Source organism: Strigops habroptila, chromosome 17, assembly GCF_004027225.2.
Source record: "Strigops habroptila isolate Jane chromosome 17, bStrHab1.2.pri, whole genome shotgun sequence".
Classification (NCBI taxonomy): Eukaryota; Metazoa; Chordata; class Aves; order Psittaciformes; family Psittacidae; genus Strigops; species Strigops habroptila.
The window spans coordinates 6,370,647-6,396,557 of record NC_044293.2 but is presented as its reverse complement, the minus strand read 5'-3'; the positions used below and the strand labels follow the sequence as shown (position 1 = coordinate 6,396,557).

The following is a 25,911-nucleotide window of genomic DNA, read 5'->3' as shown; positions in this document are numbered from 1 at the left end:
TTGGAACTCTTCATCGGGGACTGTAGCGGTAGGACAAGGGGTGATGGGTTCAAACTGAAACAGGGGAAGTTCAAGTTAGATCTAAGGAAGAAGTTCTTCCCTGTGAGGGTGCTGAGGCGCTGGCACAGGGTGCCCAGAGAAGCTGTGGCTGCCCCATCCCTGGTAGTGTTCAAGGCCAGGTTGGACACAGGGGCTTGGAGCAACCTGCTCTAGTGGAAGGTGTCCCTGCCCATGGAAGGGGGTTGGAACTGGATGAGCTTTAAGTTAAAGGTTAACTTTAAAAGTTAACCTTTTAAAAGCTTAAGCTTTAACCTTTCCAACTCAGCCCATTCCATGATTCTATGATTGTCACCATACCTTCCCATCCATCCTCATCAGCTTTGCAAGGTCCTGTCCCTTCACTTGGCTTTTCCTTCCAGTGGGGAGTTGTGGGCTTACAAAAGAGCCTTCATGCTGGGGGTGACCCTGCAAGCCATGGGGTGTTCACTGGTGCTTATTGCTCACTGCCGCTGGCTGGCTGGTGGGGTCTAGCAGGACCTGCTACCACCACGCAGCAGCAATGCTTTGTAGCTGGTGACAAGACTTGTCACTGACTTGTCTTGACAGACAAGATTGGGTGTGGGGGAAATAGCCTAAGAAGAGTTCAGTAGTGGGGACAAAAAGAGTAAAAGCTTGTAGGTGGATGTGAAAGCTCCACATTAAGGTTGAGGAGGCTCTTAGCTTTGTAGTGTGTATGGCACCAGGAGCCACACAGGTCCACCAAAAGCTGGGGGGCTGGGACTCAGGTCCCTGCCACGGGTTGCCAGCTCTGTGATGCTTTGGAGAGGATGTCGTGTCCCATACTGACTGTCACGGTTGGGACAGAGAGGCAGTAGGCTTCCACCTACCCCATCCCTCCTCCTCTGTGTCAGGGAGAGGGTTGCATCCCACTGCTGGGTGGGTTCCTCCATCAGCACAGCTGGATGGGGAAGCGGGTGCTGGTCCCTATGTGATATTCCCACTCCCAAGCCTCCTTTCCTGCCCTCCAGAGGCTTCCTGAGGAGGTGAGAGTTTCAGCTCCAGCTCTGTCCATCCTTCACCACTCGTGGCCTTAGAAATATTTTGGAGAAAGGGTTTCCAGGCTGCTGCCTCGAGGGTCACCAGCTCATCTGGTGAGTAATGGCTGGTGTGCGCTCCACAAGGACCTGGCCATTTCCTCATGAAAGGCTTTCCATCATGCTTTCCCAGTTCCGTGGCCACACAGTGCTTTAGCCTAATTACAGCAGCTCTGCTTAATACACTGCAGACGCCAGCAGAAGGGGATGTCTAAGCTCTGATGGTGGCTTTTACCACCCACTGTAGAGGTTTGGTGTGCCGTGGTCCTACTGTGTGGATCCTGTTGCTCCATCCTTCCAGGCTTGGACAGCAGCATCACTTGGAGTTTTGGGTCCAGCAAAGGGAAAGGAAAATGACCAGCAAATAGGGTGGATTCGGATGGGTAAATGAGCAGTGAACCACTTCTCAGTCCACTTCTACCCCTTGTGCTGTCCTTTCCCTTCGCTGTACTCCCTGGTCCCACAGCTCCATGCCGGTGCCTGGGAATGCAGCAAACCTGTTCCCCACAGGGCAACGAGTCTGCTTAAGGAGCTAAATTTATTTCATTTTCTAAACTGCAGCTGGGAAAAAATAAGGAGCCATTAGGCTGTCAGTTGTCAGAGCTTTACAGGAGCATCAACATCGTGGTTTGCTTTACTGAGACATTAAATGTGTCAAGGCCCATGATGGATAGGCTGGATCAGATGCAGAGGGCAGATGGGATGGCGAGTAAGGGCAGGAAGGCTTTGTCTGCTCTATGGTTGTGTGATCCTCGAGAGTTCTGTTCTTCCCAAATCGTAAAGGGAAAATCCTTCAGTGCCAGGGGCTGCTGCCACGTGGACATTGCCACCTTAATCACACCAGTCACTGCGGGGATGATGGCAGGCAATGGTGAGGTGTAGGTGCTCGGTCCTGTTGGCATGGTTGTAGCAGGCTTGTGTATCTTTAGTATGGTGTTTGGGTGGAGAATTATCCCTGCTTTCTCCCCATCACAAGGTTAATAACTGCCTGACCACAGCGATATGCTGGGTTGGAGATCTAACGGGGAGAGCCATGTGGAAACTGTGACTTACGCTAAGGAGAATTCAATGGGAATGTAGGATTTATTATTATCCAAAGCCTAACAGGACTCTGTACTTCTAGTTTTGGTTTATAATATGTTTGTCATACACCCAGAAATCTCCCCAAAGCCTTCATCATCCCAAGGCTCTCCCGAATGCACTGTTTGGTCTGCACGTACATGAAATATATGGCAAATATTTTATTTCAGATGCTGGCATATTTGCACTGGCACTGACTGCATTACATGTGAGTGATGAAAGGCCCTGTATAAATATGGTGTTTTCATCAGTATTGATTGCATTATGATTGCAATTACATTTGCAATGGAGCTGGCTGTATTATGTGTGTCATTATATTGGCAGGCAGCATCAGTGCTTGCTTGTGGCCACTTTCTTCTGCCTTAAGTCATGCCTGGAGCAGGAACTGACCTCTCGAGGCAGAGCAGTGGTGGCAGGGCTGGCTTTGGGATGCTGGTAGGGATGTGACACCCACCTTTGGCACCCTGAAAAGCTGTCCTGACACCACAAGTGCAGGGGAAGCTGGTTGTGAGTGCATGCAGGACATGCCTACATGGATTCTAGACCTGAGCAGGTCTGGCCACTCATGCAGGGGACCAGTTGATGCTGTCCTGGCTGTTACTTCTTAGTACCTTCATCTTCATCCTCTAAAATATCAATATGCCATTGAAAAGTTCCTTCTTTCTCTCTGTGCTGACCTCCTTATTGCAGAAGCTAATTTCCTTGGATCATCTGTAGCAAACCCATCTCTTCTTCTGACTCAACCTCTGTCTTCTTTTGTTTTGTGAGAAGAGGTGCTGTGGGCTCAGGAGCGGTTTTGATATTTTCCAAGTCAATATTCCTTCCTGCTAAGAACAAGATGCAATCTGTGTGTGTGCTCACAGGCTCACACAGAGCGAGAATCAAGTTCATGGAATAGGAAGAAAGGGATGTGTGTTCCCCAGATACAGGCAGGGACGGATGGTGTTGCCTTTTAGTGTCCTCTGAAGCCTGTGAGAAGGATGCCCTTTGGTACCCTGCCCTGGAAATGTCATCCTGGATGGGGAGGGAGTTTTGTGCCTGTTCCTCACTTGAGGCTGAGGCAAGCTCTGGGTAAACTGATTTAAAGCAGATGCTGTGAGCTCAGGAAAGGTTTTCCCTGCCTGGGCAGGTGTTAATGGTAAAGGTTACAGGTATGGTGGGGAGTAAGGATTGGAGTGAGAAAGGGCAGACAGGTAAGCCAGGGGGTAGGGATACTGGGAGAGGGTGAGAGCAACAGGGAGGCTGTCTAGGAGATGAGGAGCTGGCATGGTGACCCCAGCTGGGCCACCCCATGGCCTTTAAAGTGGGGTGGGAATTTGCTCTGGGCTCCATTCCTGGCCCTCAGCTGCTGCCTCAGGGTGCTTGCCTTCCACTCCAAAGCAAAAAAAAAGATGAAATGAAGCCACAAAGGGGTGGAAATGGTGAGGGGGAGGCAGGAAGGAGGAAGGGACACAGAACACACTCCCTCTCTGACAATCCACATGAGTTTGAAGTCAAAACATTCTGTGCATGTCTGCTTTCTGCTTCTCTCACCACCTGGTAGCTATTATCAGATGACAATTTATTCCAGACATCCTCCTGGGGAGAGATTTCATAAGCATCGAGAGTTTAAATCAAGAAAGGGCCATGATGTGCACGGCGCCTGCACAAGGCAGAGCGTTTGGCTCCTGGTTCCCGTCCCAGGCTGTGCAATCCCGTGCAAAACCTTGGGTTTTGCCTCTGAAGTTTGAAGTCCAGGAGGCTCCAATGTCTCTTAGACCAGGTCTCCAGCCATGACTGGGAGGGGGAAGGACTCTTGCATCCTGTCTGGGATGAGGTGGTAGAGGCTGTGCATGGGATGTGCTCAAAAAGGATTTCCATCTCTTGTAAGCTCTGTTTGCAATGCAGATAGAAGTGGTTGCTGCCAAGGAGCAGGTAGATTGCAGGAGTTCTGGAAGGAGATGAATCCCACACAGCAACGCTCTGCGGGTCCCTCTGATTCAAGTCTTAGCTTTTGCCTTTGCCACAGAGGCTTATTAGTCAAATTAACTACTAGAATATTACTTTGCTGCTAATGACTTACTAATAGGTTGCACTGGCATAATGCAACTTCAAAACTCCCTTTATCTTATCAAAGCAGACACCTTTTCCCTATCTATTATGGCTTTCCCTGCAGCAGGGAGGCTTCTTTATTTAGGGTATTACTTGTGCAACCTTCCCCCAGTGTCCAAACCCACCCCAGCTCCTCTTGCACTCACCCTGTGGCCTCCCTGCTCACCAAGAGCTTTGCTGGCATTGCACCTGATGGTGAAAATAGACTTGTCATGTCTGGTTTGGTTTGGTTTCCAGCAGATGGATTCCTGGATAACTTCATTTGATGGCAACGAAGGGGAAAGAAAAGCAAAGCATCCTGATCATTTCCTCAGTGTTATCCAATGATCTAAAGAGCCAGTCAGAAATTAAGAAAAGAAGGGAAAGAAAAGGAATTGTGAGTAGTTTGACAAGAACATCAGTTCTTGAACATATTACTTGCAGCACGTAATTCAATTGACTTGAGTTCCTTCTGTGCTTCAGTGCTGGCTCCTGAGCACTGGCTGTGCTGTCTGCGTTCCCAACACACAAGGGACACAACAGGCATTAAAATACAGTAAAACTTACTAGTTTTAATATTGCTCCTTTAATATCGCTCCTAAGGCTTGAGTGAGGATGTTTTGGGATGTCTTTTCCAACCCGGTTGATTCCATGATTCTATGATTGGATCGGTTTGGTCTTGGGTTGTCCCTTCTGCTCAGTGTCTGCTGCAAGAGGTGGGAACCCCAGGGCTTACGGGGGCTCAGCATGGTGGGATTTGTGGAATGAAATGAGTGTTGGTCTGGATTTGCTTCCCAGTGTGAACTGGAAGTTCACAAGTGCACCAAGCACAGCAGGAGTGAGAGCAGGCACGACGTGTGTAAGTCTCCGCAAGCATTCCATGGCTTCATGTGAGATGCTCTGGAGCTCCTTTCCTCTGCACTGCAGCTGCATTAGAAACCTGCTCAGGTCCTGCTGACAGTCTTCTGTGTGCAGAGTTCCAGGCTTCCATGAGCCGGAGCCTGGCCAAATCCATCCCTGCATTGTCCCATAGGAGTGATGCTGATGGCGGTTTGTATCTCGTATTGAAAGCAGAAGTGCTGGGTACTTTCAGCCAAGGGGCTGATGTTCAGGGTCTCATTTGAGCTGGATTTGAATTGGGTTTTACTTAAAAGTGGATTTGTTCTGCTGGGTGATGAATTTGTGTCCCAGAGTGGCTGTGTCACTGTGATGTTGGGTTAGGTACCATGAAGCAAGGAGAGGGAAAATACAAGCGATAAGAAATAACGCCATGGGAAAACTTAATGCAAATTCCCTTCCTGTCCTGGTTGTGCATTCAGCAAGCACCTCCTGTCACATGGGGTTTGGTCACCAGGACCAGGCCTGGGAGATGGGGCAAGGGACAGGACCTGGCTTGTTCAAGCACCCCAAGAAGCATGCTGCCCTGTCCAAGGGCTTGTATCCGGGTGGCTGGAGGCACAGTGGGAGGCTTTGTCTCTTGTTTAGAGAGCCTTGGCTTTTATAAGTTCAAAACGAGATGGCAAATTGAATTTATTCATGAGCATGGAGGCTCTCTAGGGTTTCCTCTTTAATTCAGTACACTGGCTTTAAGGGACTTTGTATTTTAGCAGAGAAAGGATGGGATTGGTGCTTTTATCTTTCTAGTTTCCTTTACTGGTTTCCCCCCCACCTTTTACTTCTGGCTCCTGCAGAGTCTGTCCGAGAGCAGAAATGTCCCTTTCTGTGCTTCCCATCACCATCATAGAATGGTTTGGGTTGGAAAGGACCTTGAGATCATTTCGTTCCATGGGCAAGGACACCTTCCACTAGACCAGGTTGCTCACACCCCTGAGGATGATGGATTTTAGTGTAAAGGTTCCACTCCCTGCGCAGTGGTTTGCAAAGCACTTGAGAGAGACCCACTGGAGGGGCCACAGCAAAGCCCACCTGTGCTTTGGGGGCTGGTGGAGGATGCAGGACCGTGGTCCTTTCTCCTTCCTCCCCATCCTTTTTTCCCTGCCTATACAGCTCACCAGCAGCTGGCTTTTGCTGCGCGCTGTCAGTGCCATCCAGCAAAAGGCTAATGGGTGCCATATGGAGCAAGAAGTGATCTTGGCTGTGGCTCCCGCCTTCCCTGTTCTTCCAGAGAGCCCCAGGGGCTTTCTGAGCAGTGACAAGAACAGTCACATGCAGAGGGACCTGTTAGCTCCTCTTTCATGCTTCAGTAGTCTCCCTTTCCACCTGGTGCTCCCTAGGAATTCCCTGTGGGCTGCAAAGGGTGATGGGGGCTTCATTGGGATGCAGGGCATCTTCGCACAGGACAAGGGCATGAATTAGATCCAGAACTTCTGGCTCTTCCCAAGTATCCCCTCCCCAGGTACTGGGAGAAAGCAGCAGCTTTCCAGAGGTGCCCAAATTCTGACCATTTTCCTCCCTTTTTCATCTGTATTGCTGCTGGAAAATGAAGGAGGGTGCAGCTGAAGGAGCTGCTTCAGCATGTGAGTGCAGTTTGGGTTTGTTGGTGTCCCAAACCAGGATTCAGGTGAGTTTTGCTATAGTTTAGGTTTTGTCATCCTTCCGGGAGCATCAGGAAGCAGCAGACGGGAAGGTGCAGAACTCAAATCCATTGCCTGCTGAGCTTGCTGCTGGTGTGTGTACAAACCTTGCACTTAAAGCAGCTCTCTGGGGTTGTAAACCCCATGGAAAGGAGGTGATAAACCCTCTGGAGACTCCCTGCACCTCCACATCTGTTTGCGGGGCTAATGGGACCTTCTGACGCACGTCTTGCTCTTTGCTGGGAAGGTGATGTTGAAGGAGAAAGCCTGATGATGTTTGGATCTTAATGTTTTACAGCTCCCCTGCCTTCGAACAATGCCTAAAAATACAAGTGTATGCAGATTATAAACTAATTTAGATGATGGAACATGGGAATATTGCTCATATTCCCCAAGCATGGCATTTCCAATCATATCTTCGTTTCATTTTTAAGCAAAGAAATCATAATCTTGACATGTTTATCATTCAGTGCCTGCACCAATTATCTCTTTGGGTTCATTCTATAGTTCATAGAACTGATAGATTATGATCATGTTGTTAGGAGAATTGTGCAGTCATTATTCCTGCAGCTGGAGGAGAAGTGGAAAAACAATTATGAAGAATGATTCTCCATTGGATTGCTTTCTGAGTTCATGAAATCAGCAAGTTCCTATTACCGGGGGGCATGAGCTGCAAGGCTACTGCCACTCCTGGTTGTGAACTCTTGTGATCCAAACCAGATGGGCTTGTAACACTCATTTTCTCCAGCAAGCTCCTGTTGTAGTTATTATATCTTTATGTGTTGAGATCAGAAAGATGGATACCATTGGCCACACAAGAGCTCAACCTCTGAATGGTAATTTCCAGTTTAATTACAGAGCAGGAGTGGTGATGATGCACCTTTTAGAGGCGGGGTGCTGCATGTTAGACATTGAGACCTAAGGCTTTGCATCCAAACAACACAACGTTGGCGTCTGTGTGTCATTTTGGCTTGAAACGGGATGAAGTGTGGTTCCCTCAAAGAAGTTTTGTTTTCTTTAAAGATCTTTAATGAGACTCAGGGGATTGTGACCCCCCTCCCGAAAGTATTTACAGGAGCTGCTGCAAAAGCAGGCCTCTGGGAGTTGGAGCTTTGCTTTGATCCCCAGAAGGAGCTCTCTAATCCCATCTATTAACACATTTGGGAAGCCGGAGGGTGGTTTGGCAGCCTTCCTTCTGTGATTGATGGTTCCCTGAGGAATACATGGCCTTTGTGCTCCTCCCTTGCCCCAGTTCTCTCTGCATGGCTGTTGAATTTTCAAGTTACTTGACCAGAAGGGAACAGAACCAGAAAAACAAATGTCTTGTCAAGGCATTGCTCCCATGCAAGGATTTTGCCTCCTTGTCTCTCTAGGGCTTTCCTTTCGTTCCTCATCAACCAGCTGGGGTGCAGGACACAAGCAAAGGGCCATATCCAACGCATTGGTCACCTTCGTGCTTATCCAGTTTAGGACTGGATGAAACTCTGTGTCCCCCAGGCCTTGTTGTTTTGCCTTCTTGAAATGGTCAATATCGAATGCTTGAGCAGATCTGTTGATTTAATAACGTGCCCTGTCAATATTCACGTAGCTTGTAGCTGGGTATTCCACAGCCATGTGGGGAATGACTGACGTGCAGAAGTAACTCTCCAGATGTGAAGTGCGAGGTGCCTGGGGAAGGAAGCAGTGGCACTTGAGGGGGTCTAGTGATTCTGCAGTGCCTTGGAGTGGCAGTTTTTCTCTGTGTGCCTGTTGCAGCTTCCCTTCTCTAGCTCTGGACTTCTTCCTTTTCCCTATCCATTCCCACTCTGGAGGCCTGGCTTGGATTTTCCTCTGGAGGACCATGGTAGAAGATAACACACTTGCTACGAGACCCGCCTTTGGGGGCCAGAGCTGTTAGTATGGGATCTGCTTCAATTATGTGCCCCATAGCAGGGAGCCCTCAATTAGGTTTTTTGGGTGCAAGATGGATGCATCTCCTTAAGCTCAGCTCATGCTTTAGTAAGAACCTGGTTTTATATGCTTGAGTTGGGTGGTGGCATCCAGAGTCCTTGAAACTTTAGAGGGAAGATGGAGAAGCAAGCATGCTTATTTATTATAGTTGAACACCCTGAGCTCCCAGAGTTAACAGGCTCCCTGTAGCTCTCTGCTTGCTTGCATTTGGTAGCTGGAGAAACAGACTTTATTTCTTTATAAAGGGGAAAGGTTGTTTACAAGTTTTAAACCAGGATAGAAATGCTGTTTTCCATCAGAAGGGTTTTGTGAACAATAATGTTGAAAAAGCCCTTGAAGTGTCCCTTTCAACTGCAAAACTGAAGTGCTAGGAAGCATATGAAATGCACACAAACCTGTGGTAATAATGCTTATTAATGAACTAAGACAAAAACGAAATGCAACTGAAAGCAGAGATTTATGCCTGGCACCAAAACCTTTGTAAAGATGGTGCCAGACCTCCATAGGAGAATGGAGATGTCTGTTTAAAACTAAAGCCAGTCACACAATCTGCTGTGACATCTCTGCCTTTGGGAAAAAGTAGCTCCATGCCTTCCAGGCATAAGGTGATGCCTTATTAATGGTGGTCAGGGAGAAGCTCTGGGTTGGGAACACTCAAGGAGTTTGCTGTGAGGTTCTTGCATCCTCCTCTGTGGTCGCTGTAAGCGATGTGCTCCGGTGCTGCCATTGCTTTTCTCCAAGCCTATTTGACTACTTTTTGGATATTAAACAGTAGCAAGAGTATTTTTTGCTGAATTCTCCTTTTCCTTGGAATTAGAGTAGCTAGGATATAAAAAAAAAAAAGCTTTCAAACCCCAGATTCTGCATGATGGGTCAGAGCAGGACTTGAAGAGCGGGTTCAACAAAGGAGGACACTGGATGTATTTCCATTTACTTCCTGGCCAGACCCATTGCAAACTACAAATATTTCCAAATGCCAGAGGAGGGAGCCAGCAAAACACAGGAAATCTGAAGCTTTCTGCTCGTTTAATGTCTCTTTTCCTAATGAAATCAGAAGAGATCGAGCAGAGCAGCACCAAACTTTGCTTGGCATTTGAGAAAGAGTTGCTACAAGTGGTGATGAGTTGGGAGCACTCGCTTTCCCCTGTTCTTGCAGCATGGAGTTATCCGTGTGGATAATTCAGGTGGAGAATTTCACCTTCATGATGCTTGTCATGGCCTGTTGCTTCTCGCCCCACAAGGCAGTGATGCTTTTTGTTGATGGGCTCTTGAACTGGGCCAAGTTGCACAGTATTTGGCTCCACCTCTTGCTGCCAGTGCTCCCTGGAAAAAGCCTGGTGTGGAGCATCCCTTGCCAAGGATGTTGGGTTTGCATGGGGAGATGTGGCTCATGGGTGTGACGGGGAATGGGGGGACTGTAGTTCTGCCTGGAAAAGCTGGGGGAAGCAGGGAAAAGGACATCTGTGAGATGCTGAAGGCGTCTCTCCACCCTGCAGCATTGCTTGTAGAGGCAGGCATGCAGTGGGAGAGATGGGGAGAGGTGCATTCCACCCTGGACAATGTAGGCATAGACCCAAAATGTCCAGGTTCTTCCGTCAAAACTCCTCTCCAGTGTCAGGGATGGGTGGGAGCTGCTGTTGTCACTCATTTTTGGGCTTTGCCTTTTGATTTACGTGTGCTCCATCCCTCTGCAAATTCCCATTCCCCGTCAAGTCTCGCCGTGCAAAATGCCTGCACCGCATATGAAAAGGAGGAGATAAAATTACAGTATCTCCAAATTGGCCGGGCTCTGTGCAATATATAACATAACAGATGGTTCCACATGATGCCTCCGAAATAGCTGTGCAAGAGCATTTGAAGAAACTGATATAACTGATCAGGCAGCATATGGAAAATACTCTGTGTGCTGCACGAGGATGCGGTGCCCCCTCTCCAGGCACCTGCTCTCCCTCCCCGAGTTAGGTGATGAGCATAGAATCATGGAATGGGTTGGGCTGGAAGGGACCTTAAAGCTTATCCAGTTCCAACCCCCTGCCACAGGCAGGGACACCTTCCACTAGAGCAGGTTGCGCCAAGCCCCTGTGTCCAACCTGGCCTTGAACACTGCCAGGGATGGGGCAGCCACAGCTTCTCTGGGCACCCTGTGCCAGCGCCTCAGCACCCTCACAGGGAAGAGCTTCTGCCTTAGATCTAACCTGACCTTCCCCTGTTTCAGTTTGAACCCATCACCCCTTGTCCTATCACTACAGTCCCTGAAGAAGGTCCCTCTCCAGCATCCTTGTAGCCCCCTTCAGACCCTGAAAGCTGCTCTGAGGTCTCCACGCAGCTTCTCTTCTCCAGGCTGAACAACCCCAATGTTCTCAGCCTGTCTTCCTATAGGAGGTGCTCCAGCCCCTGCTCATCCTCGTGGCCTCCTCTGGATTTGCTCCAACAGCTCCATGTCCTTCTGATGTTGGGGACACCAGCACTGCACACAGTGCTGCAAGTGGGGCCCCTGGGGCAGGGCTGCCCTTGCAGTTGCGTGACCACAATTGCAGCACGATGTACAAAAGGAAGCAAAGTGGTTTCATCCAGGAGCAGAGTGAGAACAAGGTGGTTTAGTGGCTTCTTCACAACCTCCTGGAGGTCTCTTCCCCAAGGAGCATCCCAAGGATGGGTCTGTTCACAGCCAACCTCCCTTCTGCTGCTCCTGGTTGAAAACGGGCTCTTGGTCATCTATTTCCCACCTCTCAATGCCTTAAGCAGAGAGCAGCGGGTGCTACCTGGAGCACGCAGACCATGAGAATGGTCACAGAGGTGGTTTCAGATTGAGGAGGTCTACCTCACTCGTCTTGCTCATGCTTTCCATCTTGCCTCTTGCTTTGTGCCACATCTAAAGCCTCTGCTGTGTATTTGCTGTACCCCGCACTGCTGGCTGGCCTGCTGCCTGTCTTCCTGGTTGACCCCCCTGTCTAACAGAGAGGATGCTATTTCCTCTCCACAAAGCTCAGCTCACATTCTTAAAGGTGCTTTAGGGTCACGGGATGAAAGGCTTCTTGCTGTTTTCTGCAATGAGGCAAAGTTGAGCTAAGAATAGACCTATATACAAGACAGCAGGGAAAGTTTCCTAGCAGAGCCTCTGGGGACACTGAGTGTTTGTCATTGCAGGCTCATTTGCAAGGGAGACGTGGACCCTGCAGAGCCCCAGGTCTATGGGGTGACCCATCAATGGCTTTGTAATGGAGGGGAAATGGCTGTGGGCAAATCCCCTCCTAACTTACAGGTTGGTTTTGGCCCTGAGGAGAAGCGTTGGGATTAGAGACATCCCAACCTAGCAAGGAGAAGGAGCCTCACCGTGGTGGGTGAAGCTGTGGGGAGCAGCTGGTGGGCCCTGGTTGGGCTTGAGAGTGATGAAACCAAGATCTTCACCCAAAACCACGTCTCGCTGGGTGCTGTGGAAGAGGACCAAGGGCTGAAGTGAGCTGGGTGTTTTGCCAGCACGTGAGATGCTCTGGCAGGAGACACTACACTTGGATGCTACCCACACTCATGTAGAGAGGTATTTCGAGCTGTCAGTCTAGCGTGCTGTCTGTCTGTCCGTCTGTCCACCCACCTAGACAGCTATAAAAATCCGGGGTATTAAATGTCTGTGAGAGCCTGGACATGCTGAGATGAAGTTTCCTGATGCTGTTTGTTGTCCTGTATCCCCGCATCCAGGCTGAGAGAGTTGGGATCAAAGTCTTGAATGTGCAGCTTGCTTCCCATTTCTGGATTAATCCACAGAAAAGCCCAAAGTGGGAAAAACTTGCAGAAAACAGACTTTCCCTTCCTTTGTCTTTCCTGACTTCGTCCTCTCTGTCATCTCGGCAGCTTTCTGCTTGCTGCCGTATTTGTCTTTAATCTGGAGCCCTCTGTTCTTACCTGAGCTACAGGGGAAAAGCCACTGAACTTGGTGCACAATGAAAGGGAGCAAAGCTTAAAAAACCTGTTTTCTTTCTCTCTCATTCTTTAAAAGAAGGAAAAAAAGACAGAGAAAACCCAGGGAGCAATGCCTGAATTATCCTCGAACCGTCAGCTCCTGCGTATGGATCAGGATGCATCATTTCTGCCCTGTTTTCTTTTCATTCCCTCTGACGTTCAGTCATTTTTATCAAAGCCAGGCAAGCAAAACTCTCCTTTCTCAATCCATCACTGGGAAAAGGGAATTCTGCCCCGGCTCTGGACAGTGTGTGTAGGGAGCTGATGGAATGGGGGGACCGGAGCAGTGGGGCATGTGGAGATGGGATGTGGTGCAGAAGAAGCTTGATGTCTGTGTAGAGATAATGTTTTGTACACTATAGCAATGGATAATTGCTATCATCAAAGGTTTGTGTGAGGGTTTCTGCTGTTTTATTGCTCTGTGGAGTGGGTGCATCCGCCTTATGGCTGTGGAGGGGAGGAAACTCCATCACTGGCTCTTCCCATGAGGATTTCTCCCAGGAGATGGGGTGCTCTGGGTGACTGGGAGCAAATGCAAGGGGCAACAGGCACATGTTAAGGTACAAGAAGCTATCTTTAAATGGAAGAAAAAGCGTTTCTTATGCTATTGGGATAGGTTGTCCAGGGATGCTGCAGGGTTCTCAGTGTTACTGTGCTGACTTCACTGCTGGAGGTACCTCATCCAGCACGTGGCTGGTAATGATTCCTGACGGGAATTAGTACCCTGTCCATCTGGCCCCGTTCTGCCATCTAACAAGAGGAGCTAAGTGCACTTAACAACACACCAGCTCTTGTTCAGGCCCCTTCTTCCCAAGCCAGAATCAATAGCAGGTCTCTCCAGCTTTTAGAGACTCAGATCCCACCTTTTCATCTATCTCTCACTCATTTTTCCCAAGCAGCATGTGCTCGATTTCTCTGTCTTTTTCACGCTGTGGATATTTTCCCCTTCTCCCTTTCATCTGCGCCCACTTGGAGGTTGCCCAGTCGGGGCTGCAGCTTGCACACCTGATAAGAAACCCCACCATGACTGGGTTCCCAATCCTGGTCTCCATCTCCCTCCTTGTTCAGAGCTCTCTTTATCTTCAAAGGGCTTTGCAAACACTAATTAATCCTCCCAGCACCCTGCTGCTGTAGGTGAGGGGGAGTTGTTTGCCATCACCTCATCGTGCCGGTCCTCTCCTGTGCCATCCCTAGTTTGGAGGAGCAGGATGCTCTCCCCTAGGCAGGGCTAAGGGGGATGCTTGGGGTCTGTGTCACCATGGTGGCTGAGCACCTGAGTGAAAGGAGAGTGCCTGTGGGTTAATACCTTAAAATGCAAGAGGTGAGCTTGCATCTCCTCCCCAGCACCATCCTGCTTCTCCCTTTGCTTTTCCTGCTCATTTAGTTGCCTTGCTCAGTTTGCCTTCACCATGGAGCTGGATGCATGCTGCTTGCCCAGCCTGGGGTAGCTCATCTTGTTTGCCCTTGGTGAGGCATGGAGAAGCACCTGGGGGGGGGGGATGCATGTGTCCAAGGGGTGATACACGTATCTGGGAGGGTGGGGGGGATGTAGTTCCTACAGTCTCCAAGATGATCTTTGTGCTGTGCAGGGAGCTGGAGGTGGCTAAAAGTGATGGGTAAAGCTGGAGTGCTGTGGGGAGGCAGCTCAGGCTGCTCTCCCCTGCATCTTCTGTGTATTCCTGTAGTAGCTCTGAGTTCAGAGAGGAGGGAATAAAAGCAAAGCGACTTCCCCCCCCCCCGCCTTTTCCTTGCACGAAATGCAAATCAATAGATGTTGTATTCACATTCTAACAAGATGTCAAGGAGAAAAGGGTAGCCTTTCATGCAAGCAGACACACACACACACATAGAGGAGGGGGGCCGGAGGGGACAGGAAGGAGGCGGGCAGGGGAGGGGAAAGCCCACAGGCATGCTGGTTTTGGGATACTTCCTCCTCTCCCTCGTGTGCATCCCTTCCTCCCTGCCCCAGCGGCTCAGCGCAGGAGGAGAGCAAAGCCCCAGTAATAGGAGCACTTGGCAAAGCAGCAGCTCATTGGAGAGGTGCAGGGGAGTTGGGAATCATTTGGAGAGGGATGGGAAGGGAGATCCCTTCGTGGATGGGGGTGGGAAGGAGCAGGCAGCGCATCAGGCGCGGTGCGCCCTGCTTTTGGGGTGCGCTGCAGCCCTCTTTTCCTTAAGGAAAGCATGAGGGAATCTCTTGATGGAAAACCAGAGGCTGGTCCCAGATGTGAATATGCATTGAGACAGCTTGGGAGGGGGAAAAAAGCCTCTCATAAAACACACATAAAAATCACGTTGAAATGTTCCCAGGGATCATAATGTCACCTCCTGGACCCGGTGCTGCCTGTCAAGGTTACATCTGCATTTTAGATTATCTGCTTGACATCAGAAATGCCCCAAACAACCCTAAATATCCCAGGAAAACTCCACCAGCTAAATACATATTTACAGAGCTGGTTTTTTGTCAATTTGGGGGCCAAAATGTGTGTTGTGTTTGGGTTATGGCCATTGCCAGGTGGGAACTAACAGGTATATGGGAGAAAAGGAATGAAGAAGGTGTTGGTTTGAAATTTGCACAAATAGAGCTTTTCTAACCTGTTTCTTCTGAGCCCATGAAACATCTCAGTTAGTAAGAAGTGATCTTGTGCATTTCCTTAAGGATAACAATATTTCTTTTTGCCTTGGGTGGATTCAGAGCTCGCCAGGGATGGGTTTTGGAGCACAAGCTGCAGTGGAGGGTTCAGCTGAGTCCCCTCCAGGGACAAATATCCCTCTCTTGGGCTGTCCATGCAAGATGCAGCCCTGGGATATCCCAAATGCCTCCTTGCAGCTGGCTTCCCAAAGCATTTGTGAAGCAAAGGGTGAATTTGCGTCATGTTGGCTGTTTGGGTATCAATTAAAAGGAAATTCAGGACAGGAATCTCGCCGTCCTCAGAGAATCAACCAGGTTGGAAAAGACCTTTAAGATCAAGTCCAACCTTTATCCCAGGGCTACCAAGTCCAACTGTGCCCTCATCCGGAGCAAGGTGATGGTTTGGCTCTTTCAGAGGTCGAAGTTATTGAGAACAGTGTAAATTTACTCCTATTAAAAGAAAAGGTGACATGCTTTCAGCAGGATAATGTGGGAATATGGCTGAGTTAAAAGCTTTTAGAAACTTGTGGTTTATTCATGCAGAGTAGAAAATGAATAAAGATTCATGGCTAAAAGCCAGGGAAAGTTTGTCCTGGTGCCTTCCATCCATCTCTGGGTAAGAGAACCCCCTTGAAAGCATGATGGATATAGTTTTGTGCATGAAAAATATCATTCCAGCTCCTTGATGCTGCTTTTTATGGAATTAAAGTGAAATAAGAGGTTTGTGGAAAGGGATGTTCTTGCTCTCTCTGGTTGATCTGTGCTCAGCTGCCACAAGTGGTGGGAGAAACCTGGTGAAGAACAACAGCAGGGAAGGAGATACTGGGGTTTTGGGGCTGGGTTTGGGCTTCAGGAGTTTGGTGAGGCCAAATACTGTGCTCAGTTCTGGGCCCCTCACTACAAGAGAGACATTGAGGTGCTGGAGCGGGGCCAGAGAAGGGCACCGGAGCTGGAGCAGGGCCTGGAGCACAAGTGTGATGAGGAACGGCTGAGGGACCTGGGGGGGTTTAGTCTGGAGAAGAGAAGGCTCAGGGGGGACCTTCTTGCTCTCTGCAACTGCCTGACAGGAGGATGGAGCCAGGAGGAGGCTGGTCTCTGCTCCCAAGGAACAAGGGATGGGACAAGAGGAAACGGCCTCAAGCTGCCCCAAGGGAGGTTTAGATGGAGCTGAGGAACAATTCCTTCCCCAAAGGGTGCTCAGGCATTGGAACAGGCTGCCCAGGGCAGTGCTGGAGTCACCGTCCCTGCAAGTGTTCACACGCTGCGTAGATGAGGCCTCAGTGCCATGGGTTAGTGGTGGCCTTGGCAGTTCTTGGACTTGATGATCTAAAAGGTCTTATCCAACCTGGTGGATGCTGTGATTCCATGTTTGCAGGTGGGTGTTTGCAGATACATCTCCTCCATCCAGGAATCGTGCCTGGATGTGAAGTGTCTCTTCCAGACCCTTCCGGAGACGATGAGTTTAATGCCAAAAGGAATCTTGAGTGAAGAAGGTCCAGGGACCTGATGTGTCCTGAGGGCCTGGGGTTAGTGAGAGGGTGCCCAGGCTGATGAGCACTAAGGCGAGGAGCAGGATGAAGCCCTGGGATGAGAGATGGGGGAGGAAGGAGTTTGTGACTGTGGGAGCCAAAAGGCTTTAGTGGGTTGATAGCTGGAAGTCCAAAGTGTTGGCCTAAAAGTGCTCTTGGGCTTGCCTGGAACACAGGAAAAGAGAATTTTAGCCCTGATTTAGTGGGGAAAGAGAGAGTTTGGAGCAAAATTAAGCATTTGAGTTTGTCGTGAAGCCTTAAAAAAATGCTTCTGATTTATTTTTAACAAAGCTGCAATGAATGCAAAATAAGAAATGTCTTTTTTTTATTTAGAAAACATCAAAAATAAGTGCTCTTTCTTTTGGAAACTACTTCTTTGCTACCCTTGTTCTTTTGGCAATGCAGCAAACTGAAGCCCTTGCTGGCAAATGCTGTCATTTTGGGGGTGGCTGTGGGAAAGGGAGATGTGGCAGAGAGGTGGGAAGCGGTGTCTGATGCTCTGTGTGGGGATGCTTGGGGCTTGGGAACGTGACAAAGAGGGAAAGCAGGGACTTGGGGGGAACTGTGACAGCCTGGAAAGGGAGGGTTGCATTACAGAGCCTGAGGAAGAACTTCTTGGCCTTGGGAAGGGGATGGTATCAGGCAGGGGGTCTGCAGGAGCAAGTGCTCAGCATCCTTTTGAGCTCGGTGAGCCTGTTGTAGGGAATAAAATCCAGCTCTGGTTGGGACGCACAGAGAAGATGCTGCTTGGTTTCAGAGATTTGGTGTGAAAAACACCCACTCTTGCTAAAACCCTTCCGTTTCTCGCTGCTTCGCCTCTCTTTGGCAGTAGGCAAAGCTGCTGGTGGCTTCTGGGGAGGGGAGCAGAGCCCGCAGAAGGGCAGGGGTGAGCCAAGGGGCTGAAGCTGCCCCATCAGCCAGCTTCAGGCTGTGGACAAAAGATTTCTAAGCTCCTCCATCCCTGGTACCTGCTCCCTCCATCCTCAGGTACCTGCTCCCTCCATCCCCAGGTACCTGCTCCCTCCATCCCTGGGGTACATGCTCCCTCCATCCCTGGGTACCTGCTCCCTCCATCCCTGGGTAGCTGCTCCGTCCACCCCTGGTGTACCTGCTCCCTCCATCCTGGGTACCACTGGGAGGGATGCTCAGGGGATCGATGCCTACATTTAACTCCCTGGTTGCAGAGTGAGCCCTGCAGAAGAGCAAGTGAGCGTGTGTCACTCAGCATCTTGAACCAATGGGTGCCTGGTAGGAGGTCTGCTTCCCCCAGTGCACGCACGGAGCCTGGTGCTCCTTCTGCTAGTTGTGTGTGTGTCTGTGTGTCTGTGTGTGTGTGTGTGTGCAAGGAAAAATCCAAGCCACTGACTGCCTGCTCCCGTCTGTCTCTCTCCAGCTCACTAACTCAGTCTCCCTCCCTCTGCAAACATTGGATTTAAACCTGCTCAGAATTCAGCGCAGACGAAAGCAGCAGCGGCAGCAGCAAGCAGCAAGCAAATCAGCCCCTAGCCTAACCGCAGCTCCAAGATGTACCATCCTGCCTGCTGGATCGTCTTCACGGCCACAACTGCCCTCCTCTTCATCCCAGGTAGTGCATAAAGCTTTGTCTCCAGGGGATGGGAAGGTTTCGGCTCGCAGGGTGGGAATACAGAGTGCGTGGGGGACCCAGACTTCATGCCCATTGAGCACGAATGCACACATGCAGGCAGGCAGCGAGTTGCTCTGCAGCAGAGGAATTGCCAAGTGCTTCCAGGGAGTGGGGTTCATGCCTGTGCCCCATGGCAGGGCTGTCCCCATAGGCAGGCACCTGAGTGGTGCTGGCATCTGCAGTGGGGGCTGGCTGGGATCTGGCAGCCCCCAGGCTGAGCTGCATCCATCCCCTTGGGCAGCCTCCTGCTGTAAATGATGGACTCACGGAGCTTTTCCCCCTTCAAAGTTGTGCCCCTCCTGTGCCTTCTGTCTTGCTGTGCTATTCCCTGCGCTCCCCCTCATCCCTGCTTCCAAACTCGGGTGCCTGCCCCTCTCTCCCTTTGCAAAGTGAAAATGAACCCCCCAATCTGGTACCCGAGGGGGGACCATGTTGGGCTGCAGTGAAAGTGCCGCAACCTCCATGAGCTGCAGGTTGCTCCTGAAATGGGCTTCAGCCTCATCCCTATGGAATGAGGGGGGGGATGCCGGGGTTGGTGGGGCAGCAAGCACAGCCCTGTGCTGCATCCATGGGGAAGGAGTGATGGGGGTGGACCACAGAGCTGAAAAGTCACTGGCATTTTTTGGCTGATGATGATGATGTGTGCACTTTTAGCAGCTGAAAAGATTCCGGAGCAAGCAGATGGAGTCTGGGTGTTGAAGCTCAGAGCAGATTTTAACCCAATGTAGGGTTTTTTTTGTGACTGTCAGCGGGAATTCTGTTGGGCTCGGGAGGGCAGGGAAGAGGCACGGCTGTAATTCCAGCAGCTTTCCATGGTTTAGTTACAGCGCTTTGCTGGGCAGGGCTGGCGTGTGTGGGAAGAGGATGAGGTTGGTGCAGGAGAGGTTAGCTGTGTTAGCTGGCTCTTTTCACAGATGTGATGAGCATGAGGGGACTCGGGTTAAATCTTGCTTGTAGAGGCTCATGCCATAGGAACATCCACATCCCGTGGCAGCAAAGAGCCCTGGAATGGGGCTGGGTACCGCTGATGCTCTGTGGGATATGATGTGCGTTACCCTGTGGTGCGTTGGCTGGTTGAGGACCTCCAACAGCAATGCCTCCAGCTCTTCAGCAATGCCTTCGACCAAAATGGTGCAGCTCTGGTTGAGCACGTGAGCACCAGAAGGATGATGGGGCTGTGTGAGCACCCTGACGTTACCAAATGCAAGAGGGTTTTATTGGGAATGTTATCCTGAAGCAGCTTGCTTCTCCAAACCTCTGCTGAGTAGTGTTGGGTCCTTCACCCTGTCGCTAGATGAGATTCCTCTGGGTTGAGATTGCAAAGAAATGGATGCAAAGGCAAATGGGAGGATGTGTGACACTTGATGGGTTGTCGTCAAGGTGTCCTTAAGCTGCAGGAGCTGGCAGAGACGTGGCATGGAGCATTTGTGGTTTGCTGGTGCCCTGCTGCAGTTCCCTTGGGATGTGGCTGGGTTAGCTCTGACATCCGTGTGTGCCAGAGGAGGAAAAGCTCCATGTGTTTAAGCCCCCAGTAACTTGGGAGAGGTTTCTTGATCCACGCTTAAGCAGTTGTAGCTTTCCCCTCTTATTTCTATTAAGCAGCAATATCTGCTTTGGCTTTTGAATGTCCCCTGAGCCAAACCAGCCCAGGACTTTGCCCAGCTGGGCTCAGCCTTTAATCCATCAAGCTGAAACCTGCTGCCTGCAGGAGAGGAAGGGAAATATTCCAGTGTGCTGAAGGCTGCTTGGTGCTTTGCCTTCCTGCTCCCACACCAACCCCTTTCTGCCTGAAAGGATGGGATTTAAACATCTCCTATGCTGTTATTTTGGCTTTCAGAGGTGGGATGTTTTCCCTCCCTGCCCCATCTGGCTGCAGCACTGATTTTGGTCGGGGTTTCACTCTCAAGTCACGTTGGCAAAGTCTCCCTGGCTGGGAGCTGGAATGGTCCCTGCCAACCCTCTGATCCTGCACCTTCTCAGAATGGTTGGGTTTTTCGGGAGCTGTTTATTATTTGCAAGCATATTCCCACGTGTTTGATGCAGGTGACGCTCCCCTGGGATACGCAGAGGCTGTTTGTGAAACCTGAACTCTTTCCCTCTCCGTTTTTATCCGAATCCTGCGGGAGTTTCGCACGGGGTTAGAGTGAGAAGGGAACCTGCTTTTAGAAGGTGTAATTAGAGTGAAGGGAAACATCACAACTTGAAGGCTCCTGCAGAAAATAGCATCGCAAAGTTATTATTAGCTGTAATAGCTTATTTGCCAGGTTTTTTTCCCTCTTTCTCTTGCTCGCACCTCTGTTCTCCCCCTCCCCCCCGCCTTTACTTTTGTTAGGAAAGATGCGTTTTTCTCATTGGGGCTTATGTCATCTTATTACCAAGTTACTGCTGTGGAATCTAAAGACATGAAAGGTTAATGCAATAATGAAACCCTGACCCTTCTGGTCAGCAACAGTGTCTTACTCTGCAGCTTTTTATTCCTTTGCAAGACAAGTTTGCATGGAAAAGGATTTTGAAGGCTTAATGCTGTTGTCATCTGGTGCCTTGGGGGAGGCAGGTTCCTGGACATCACTTGCTCTCTGAGGTGGGTTTTTCCTGATGGGAAGGATGCTGAGGGGTTTTAATGAGGCCAGCGCTGCAGGATGGGGACGTGGAATGAGTAATTGAATTGTCAAGCTGTTGGTAAATGCTTTGAACTGCTGGACATTTTGGGTGCTGTTGTTTTGGGATGTACCGGAGTGGGCTGTGATGCACTTAGAGAATGAATTTTGGGGTGGGAGGGAGTCTCTTTGGCTAATGTGCAGTTGTGGTGTGACATGATGGCTCTACAAGTGGTGAAAATCAATGCACATCAGCTTCCTCCGACATTTAGATTGCTGCCTTGGTGAAATGACTTGTCATGGCAGCAGTTCTTTCTCTTAGGGTGAGATAGATGGTCCCAGTTTTCACTTCTCCTGGGCATCTGGGTCAAGATAGAGCTTATTGAGTGCCCCAATGCTCTTCTATCACTCCTTACATGTGGGACTTGTTTTCTGCATCCCCCCCGAGACTGGCTTTGCAACCCCTACCTCATCTTCACTTGGGCAGCCTGGCTTTGGTGGTAGTTGTAAATCCAGTCTGAAGGTAAGAAACAGCTACTGCAGGAGTTAAAACCCCCCATCCTGCTTGCAGGAGCACAGTTCTCCTGCTGCCACCACTGCCTGTGACATGACTGTTACCTCTCTCCAGCAGGGAATGCCAGACAGGCAGAGGAGGGCTGTTGATCCCTGCAACTAAGCCCAAGAATAAGTACCTGGAGCACATTAGTTCCACTTTAGTGTCATTTCAATACGAGCAAGAGGGACTTAAGGGGATTTTCTGTGCTCTCCCAAAGGCTGGGGTTAGTACTGGGTAAGATGCTGCAGCCATCGATCCTCCATCAGTCAGAGGTGCTGCAGGAGAGGTCCCAGCAGGATAGGGAGCCTGAAAACCCCTGCCTGGTCTTCCTCTGCCTGAGGCTTGGGCTGTGTTTTCCCTGTTGGAGGTTGATTCCTCCATCCCTGGAGCGGGGAGAAAGCTGGTGTTGGCTTTTTAGAAGGGGGCTTTATTTCTACTGGGGAGGAGCAGTGCTTGCTCTCATTTCCAAATGATGTAGGGAGGGAATGTGCACACACAGAATGGGCACACACAGCTTTTGCTCTGTGCAAATCCTAAGTTTTCCCTGCCAGGATACGCAGGAGAATCCTTTTGCTGCAGTCAGGTGGGGATAGAGGAAAACTGGTGAGTCCTTCATAACCCTATGGTCATCCTGGGCTTTGCAGCCTTATCCTTTTCCCCTTCCCAGTTAGGCAAAGCCGGACACTGGTCCCTGTCCCTTCTTGCCTTGTGGTCTGAGCATCCCCTGAGATGCTCTCAGCTGCTGGTATGTGCAGGATGGGGAATGATCTTAGCTGTCACACTTCTTCTTTGTTTAAACTTAAAACTAATAACAGCTCTGCTGCAAATCTCTTTGCCTCCCAGTCATCTCTCCCAATCCCTAATGAAGGCATGGTACTTATAATTACCAGTGCTGCACCAGCACAGAGGTGGCTTTGACACTTGCTGCTCAGTGGGTGGGTTTTTCCAGGGAACTCCTCTTCGTTTCATGCTTAGAGGAAAGAAACACTTTCTTGCCTGCTGCTCAAAAGCTCTGGGGCTGTGTTATCACCATCAAAGGGTGACCAAGCAAGGTGGCTTGCGAGGGCTGGAGAGGTGGGAATGGCATAGGATGCATCGCCCTTGTGAGCTGATGGTACCATGAGCGTGGTGGGGTCCAGCTGAGTGGGACCTTGGAGTTGGTGGCTCTTCCTCTAGTCCTGACTTAGGCTTAGGGAGCATGGTGTGGTTTGGGGCATTGGTTTGAGCTGTATGGATGTGGTGGGCTTCTTTTGGTAGAAGTGTTTTGCAAAGGAGGTGTCGCTTCATCTGAAGCAGGGCCATTGCTCCTCATCCTGTCCTTGGGGCACCATTGAAGAGTCTAGCACCATCCTCCTGGCACCCGCCTTTGAGATCTTGTGTGCTGGAGCTGTCTCCATGGGCTGAGCTTCCCAGATGGACACAGCCTTGGGTGAGCTGCAGAGACCCGTCAGTGCATCCGTGTTGAGAGCAGCCTCCTTGGGAGGCTTTGGGGAAGTTGGACCCGTTGTCTGTGCGGCAGAGTCATGTGCAATCAGAACACGTGTGAGATGAGGCAAGGAAGGGGGGAAAAGGGTTATTTTTGGATTTCCTTTTCTGTGGATTCAGCGCTAGTGAAAAGTGCTGGATTGACAGCTCTGGAGACTGAAGTGGGCTGTGAAGTGCAGGGAAAGGGTAGCCCAGCAACCCTTTCCTTCATGTGAGCATCATGCTTCGGGATGGGACGCTGGCAATGGACAGCAGAATCATGGGGGGTGTCCATTGTGTTGACCAGAACTGGTACACTGGTGGGGTTTTATGCATGGGATACAAGCTTCCCAGAGGGAAGCTGTGGTTACCTGTGCTTGATGTGGCTTCATCTTTATGAATGCAGTGTTTAAGGCCAGGTTGGATGGGGCTTGGAGCAACTTGGTCTAATGTGAGGTGTCCCTGCCCATGGCAGGGGGTTGGAACTAGATGAGCTTCAGGTCCTTTCCAACCCAAACCATTCTATTATCCTTTATGGCTCACCCCATGAGACCTGGTGAGACTGAGGGGAACCAGGTTTGCTTCACCCCACGACGTGCTCTCCAAGCATCCCTCTGCTATCTGCCTGCCAGCCCATCACCTCCTCTCACCCAACTATTTACTTCTGGCTTTTGCTTCCTGGACTTGTTGCTATGCATGAGGCGTGTGGAAGGAGCTCCGGCGAATATAGGCCACACTTTGATTGTTCAGCAAGCTGGAAAATGATGATGATAATTTTTGACAGCAGGGAAGGAGGGGGATGGAGATCTCTGGGCTTTCAAATCTGCTCTGTCATAAGCAGGATCTTGCAAGGGCCTTCTGATGACTTCTCTGTCCCAAAGGAAATGGCGTTTGCATAGCAAGAGGGGTTAGAGGGAATGTTTCTCTCTTTGCAAGGACAAAGCAGCACTTCTGTCACCAAGCACCTTGTGCAGTGGTCCTGTCACAGCGCATAAGTGAAATGCAGGTGGTGCTGGCCAGTAATTGAATGGGAAGCATCCAAGAAACCTGAATGCTACTAAAAAAACCCCATCCCTGTTAGAGCAGCACAACCAGGATGTGTCCTTCACAGTGCAGCTGCTGGCAGAGGTTCTGGCGATGTCTTGCCTGCAGCCCAGGGAACATGGGCATTAAAGCCTCCTTGTGCAGAGTGTCCTGAACCTGCCTGGAAATGGATCACCATAGACATCCTAAACAGATGGCTACACTTGGGGCCACATGGAATCATAGAATCACAGAGTGGTTTGTGTTGGAAGGGACCTTAAAGTTCCAACCCCTGCCACGGGCAGGGACACCTTCCACTAGAGCAGGTTGCTCCAAGCCCCTGTGTCCAACCTGGCCTTGAACACTGCCAGGGATGGGGCAGCCACAGCTTCTCTGGGCACCCTGTGCCAGCGCCTCAGCACCCTCACAGGGAAGAGCTTCTGCCTTAGATCTAACCTGACCTTCCCCTGTTTCAGTTTGAACCCATCACCCCTTGTCCTATCACTACAGTCCCTGATGAAGGGTCCCTCTCCAGCATCCTTGTAGCCCCCTTCAGACACTGGAAGCTGCTCTGAGGTGTCCACGCAGCTTCTCTTCTCCAGGCCGAACAGCCCCAATGTTCTCAGCCTGTCTTCCTATGGGAGGTGCTCCAGCCCCTGATCATTGTCATGGCCTCCTCTGGACCTCTCCTGGGTGGCGGCAGAGCCCATGGAGACCTTGGATGCTCCCACCATGCCAGCACACTGGTCCAGATGATCTTCATCGGTGTTGGCTGTAGGGTCCCCACTGGACCTGCCCATTTCTTTATTGTATTTCAGGGCATTGGCTAATTTCCACTTTAATTTTTTGGTGTTTATTTTAATGCCATCACTTCTAACAAGCCTAATGACATTTAGTCTCCATGGTGGCGCATCTTAATGTGGTCACTGAAATGTCAGTGCGAGGCAGCCATCTCCTATCTACCCATGACAAGAGTCACCACACACAAAGGGGCTCTGTCCCTGCTTGTCCCTCGCCCTCCTTATCTCCAGCCTCCCAGGGACAGGCCAGGACATTTGGCAAAGCCGCTCTCCTGCCATCCCCTCCTCTGCTGGCACCAGAGGAGCGAAACGCAACCAGCCAGTGTGATATAATTAGTCAGATGTCAAAACCTCTAAGCAAAGTTAGCTTTGATTGGCAGGAACCTGTCAGATGGGTCCCTCTGCTGTCCATAGAATCATGGAATGGTTTGTGTTGGAAGGGACCTTAAAGCTTATCCAGTTCCAACCCCTGCCACGGGCAGGGACACCTTCCACTAGAGCAGGTTGCTCCAAGCCCCTGTGTCCAACCTGGCCTTGAATACTGCCAGGGATGGGGCAGCCACAGCTTCTCTGGGCACCCTGTGCCAGCGCCTCAGCACCCTCACAGGGAAGAGCTTCTGCCTTAGATCTAACCTGACCTTCCCCTGTTTCAGTTGAACCCATCACCCCTTGTCCTATCGCTCTAGTCCTGATGCAGAGCCCCTCTCCAGCATCCTTGTAGCCCCCTTCAGACCCTGGAAGCTGCTCTGAGGTCTCCACGCAGCTTCTCTTCTCCAGGCTGAGCAGCCCCAATGTTCTCAGCCTGTCTCCATACGGGAGGTGCTCCAGCCCCTGCTCATCCTCGTGGCCTCCTCTGGATTTGCTCCAACAGCTCCATGTCCTTCTGATGCTGAGGACGCCAGCACTGCACACAGTGCTGCAAGTGGGGTCTCAGAGAGCAGAGTAGAGGGGCAGGATCACCTCCTTCAACCTGCTGCTCA

At 50.5% G+C, this 25,911-nt stretch overlaps 1 protein-coding gene across 3 annotated transcripts in view; it reads left to right on the top strand.

Moving 5' to 3' along the window:
• The window catches only part of LOC115616331 (opioid-binding protein/cell adhesion molecule homolog), a 337,209-nt gene that overhangs the window by 27,472 nt on the left and 283,826 nt on the right, over positions 1-25,911 (top strand). The window contains exon 2 of one of the 3 annotated variants that reach the window (XM_030505417.1): positions 18,240-18,431. In XM_030505417.1, the coding sequence (XP_030361277.1) occupies positions 18,371-18,431 (61 nt within the window). In that variant the 5' untranslated portion in view covers positions 18,240-18,370. Of the gene's footprint in view, positions 1-18,126; positions 18,432-21,053; positions 21,073-25,911 lie in introns of those variants that run through there. The other 2 variants (XM_030505416.1, XM_030505421.1) reach the window with 2 other exon arrangements.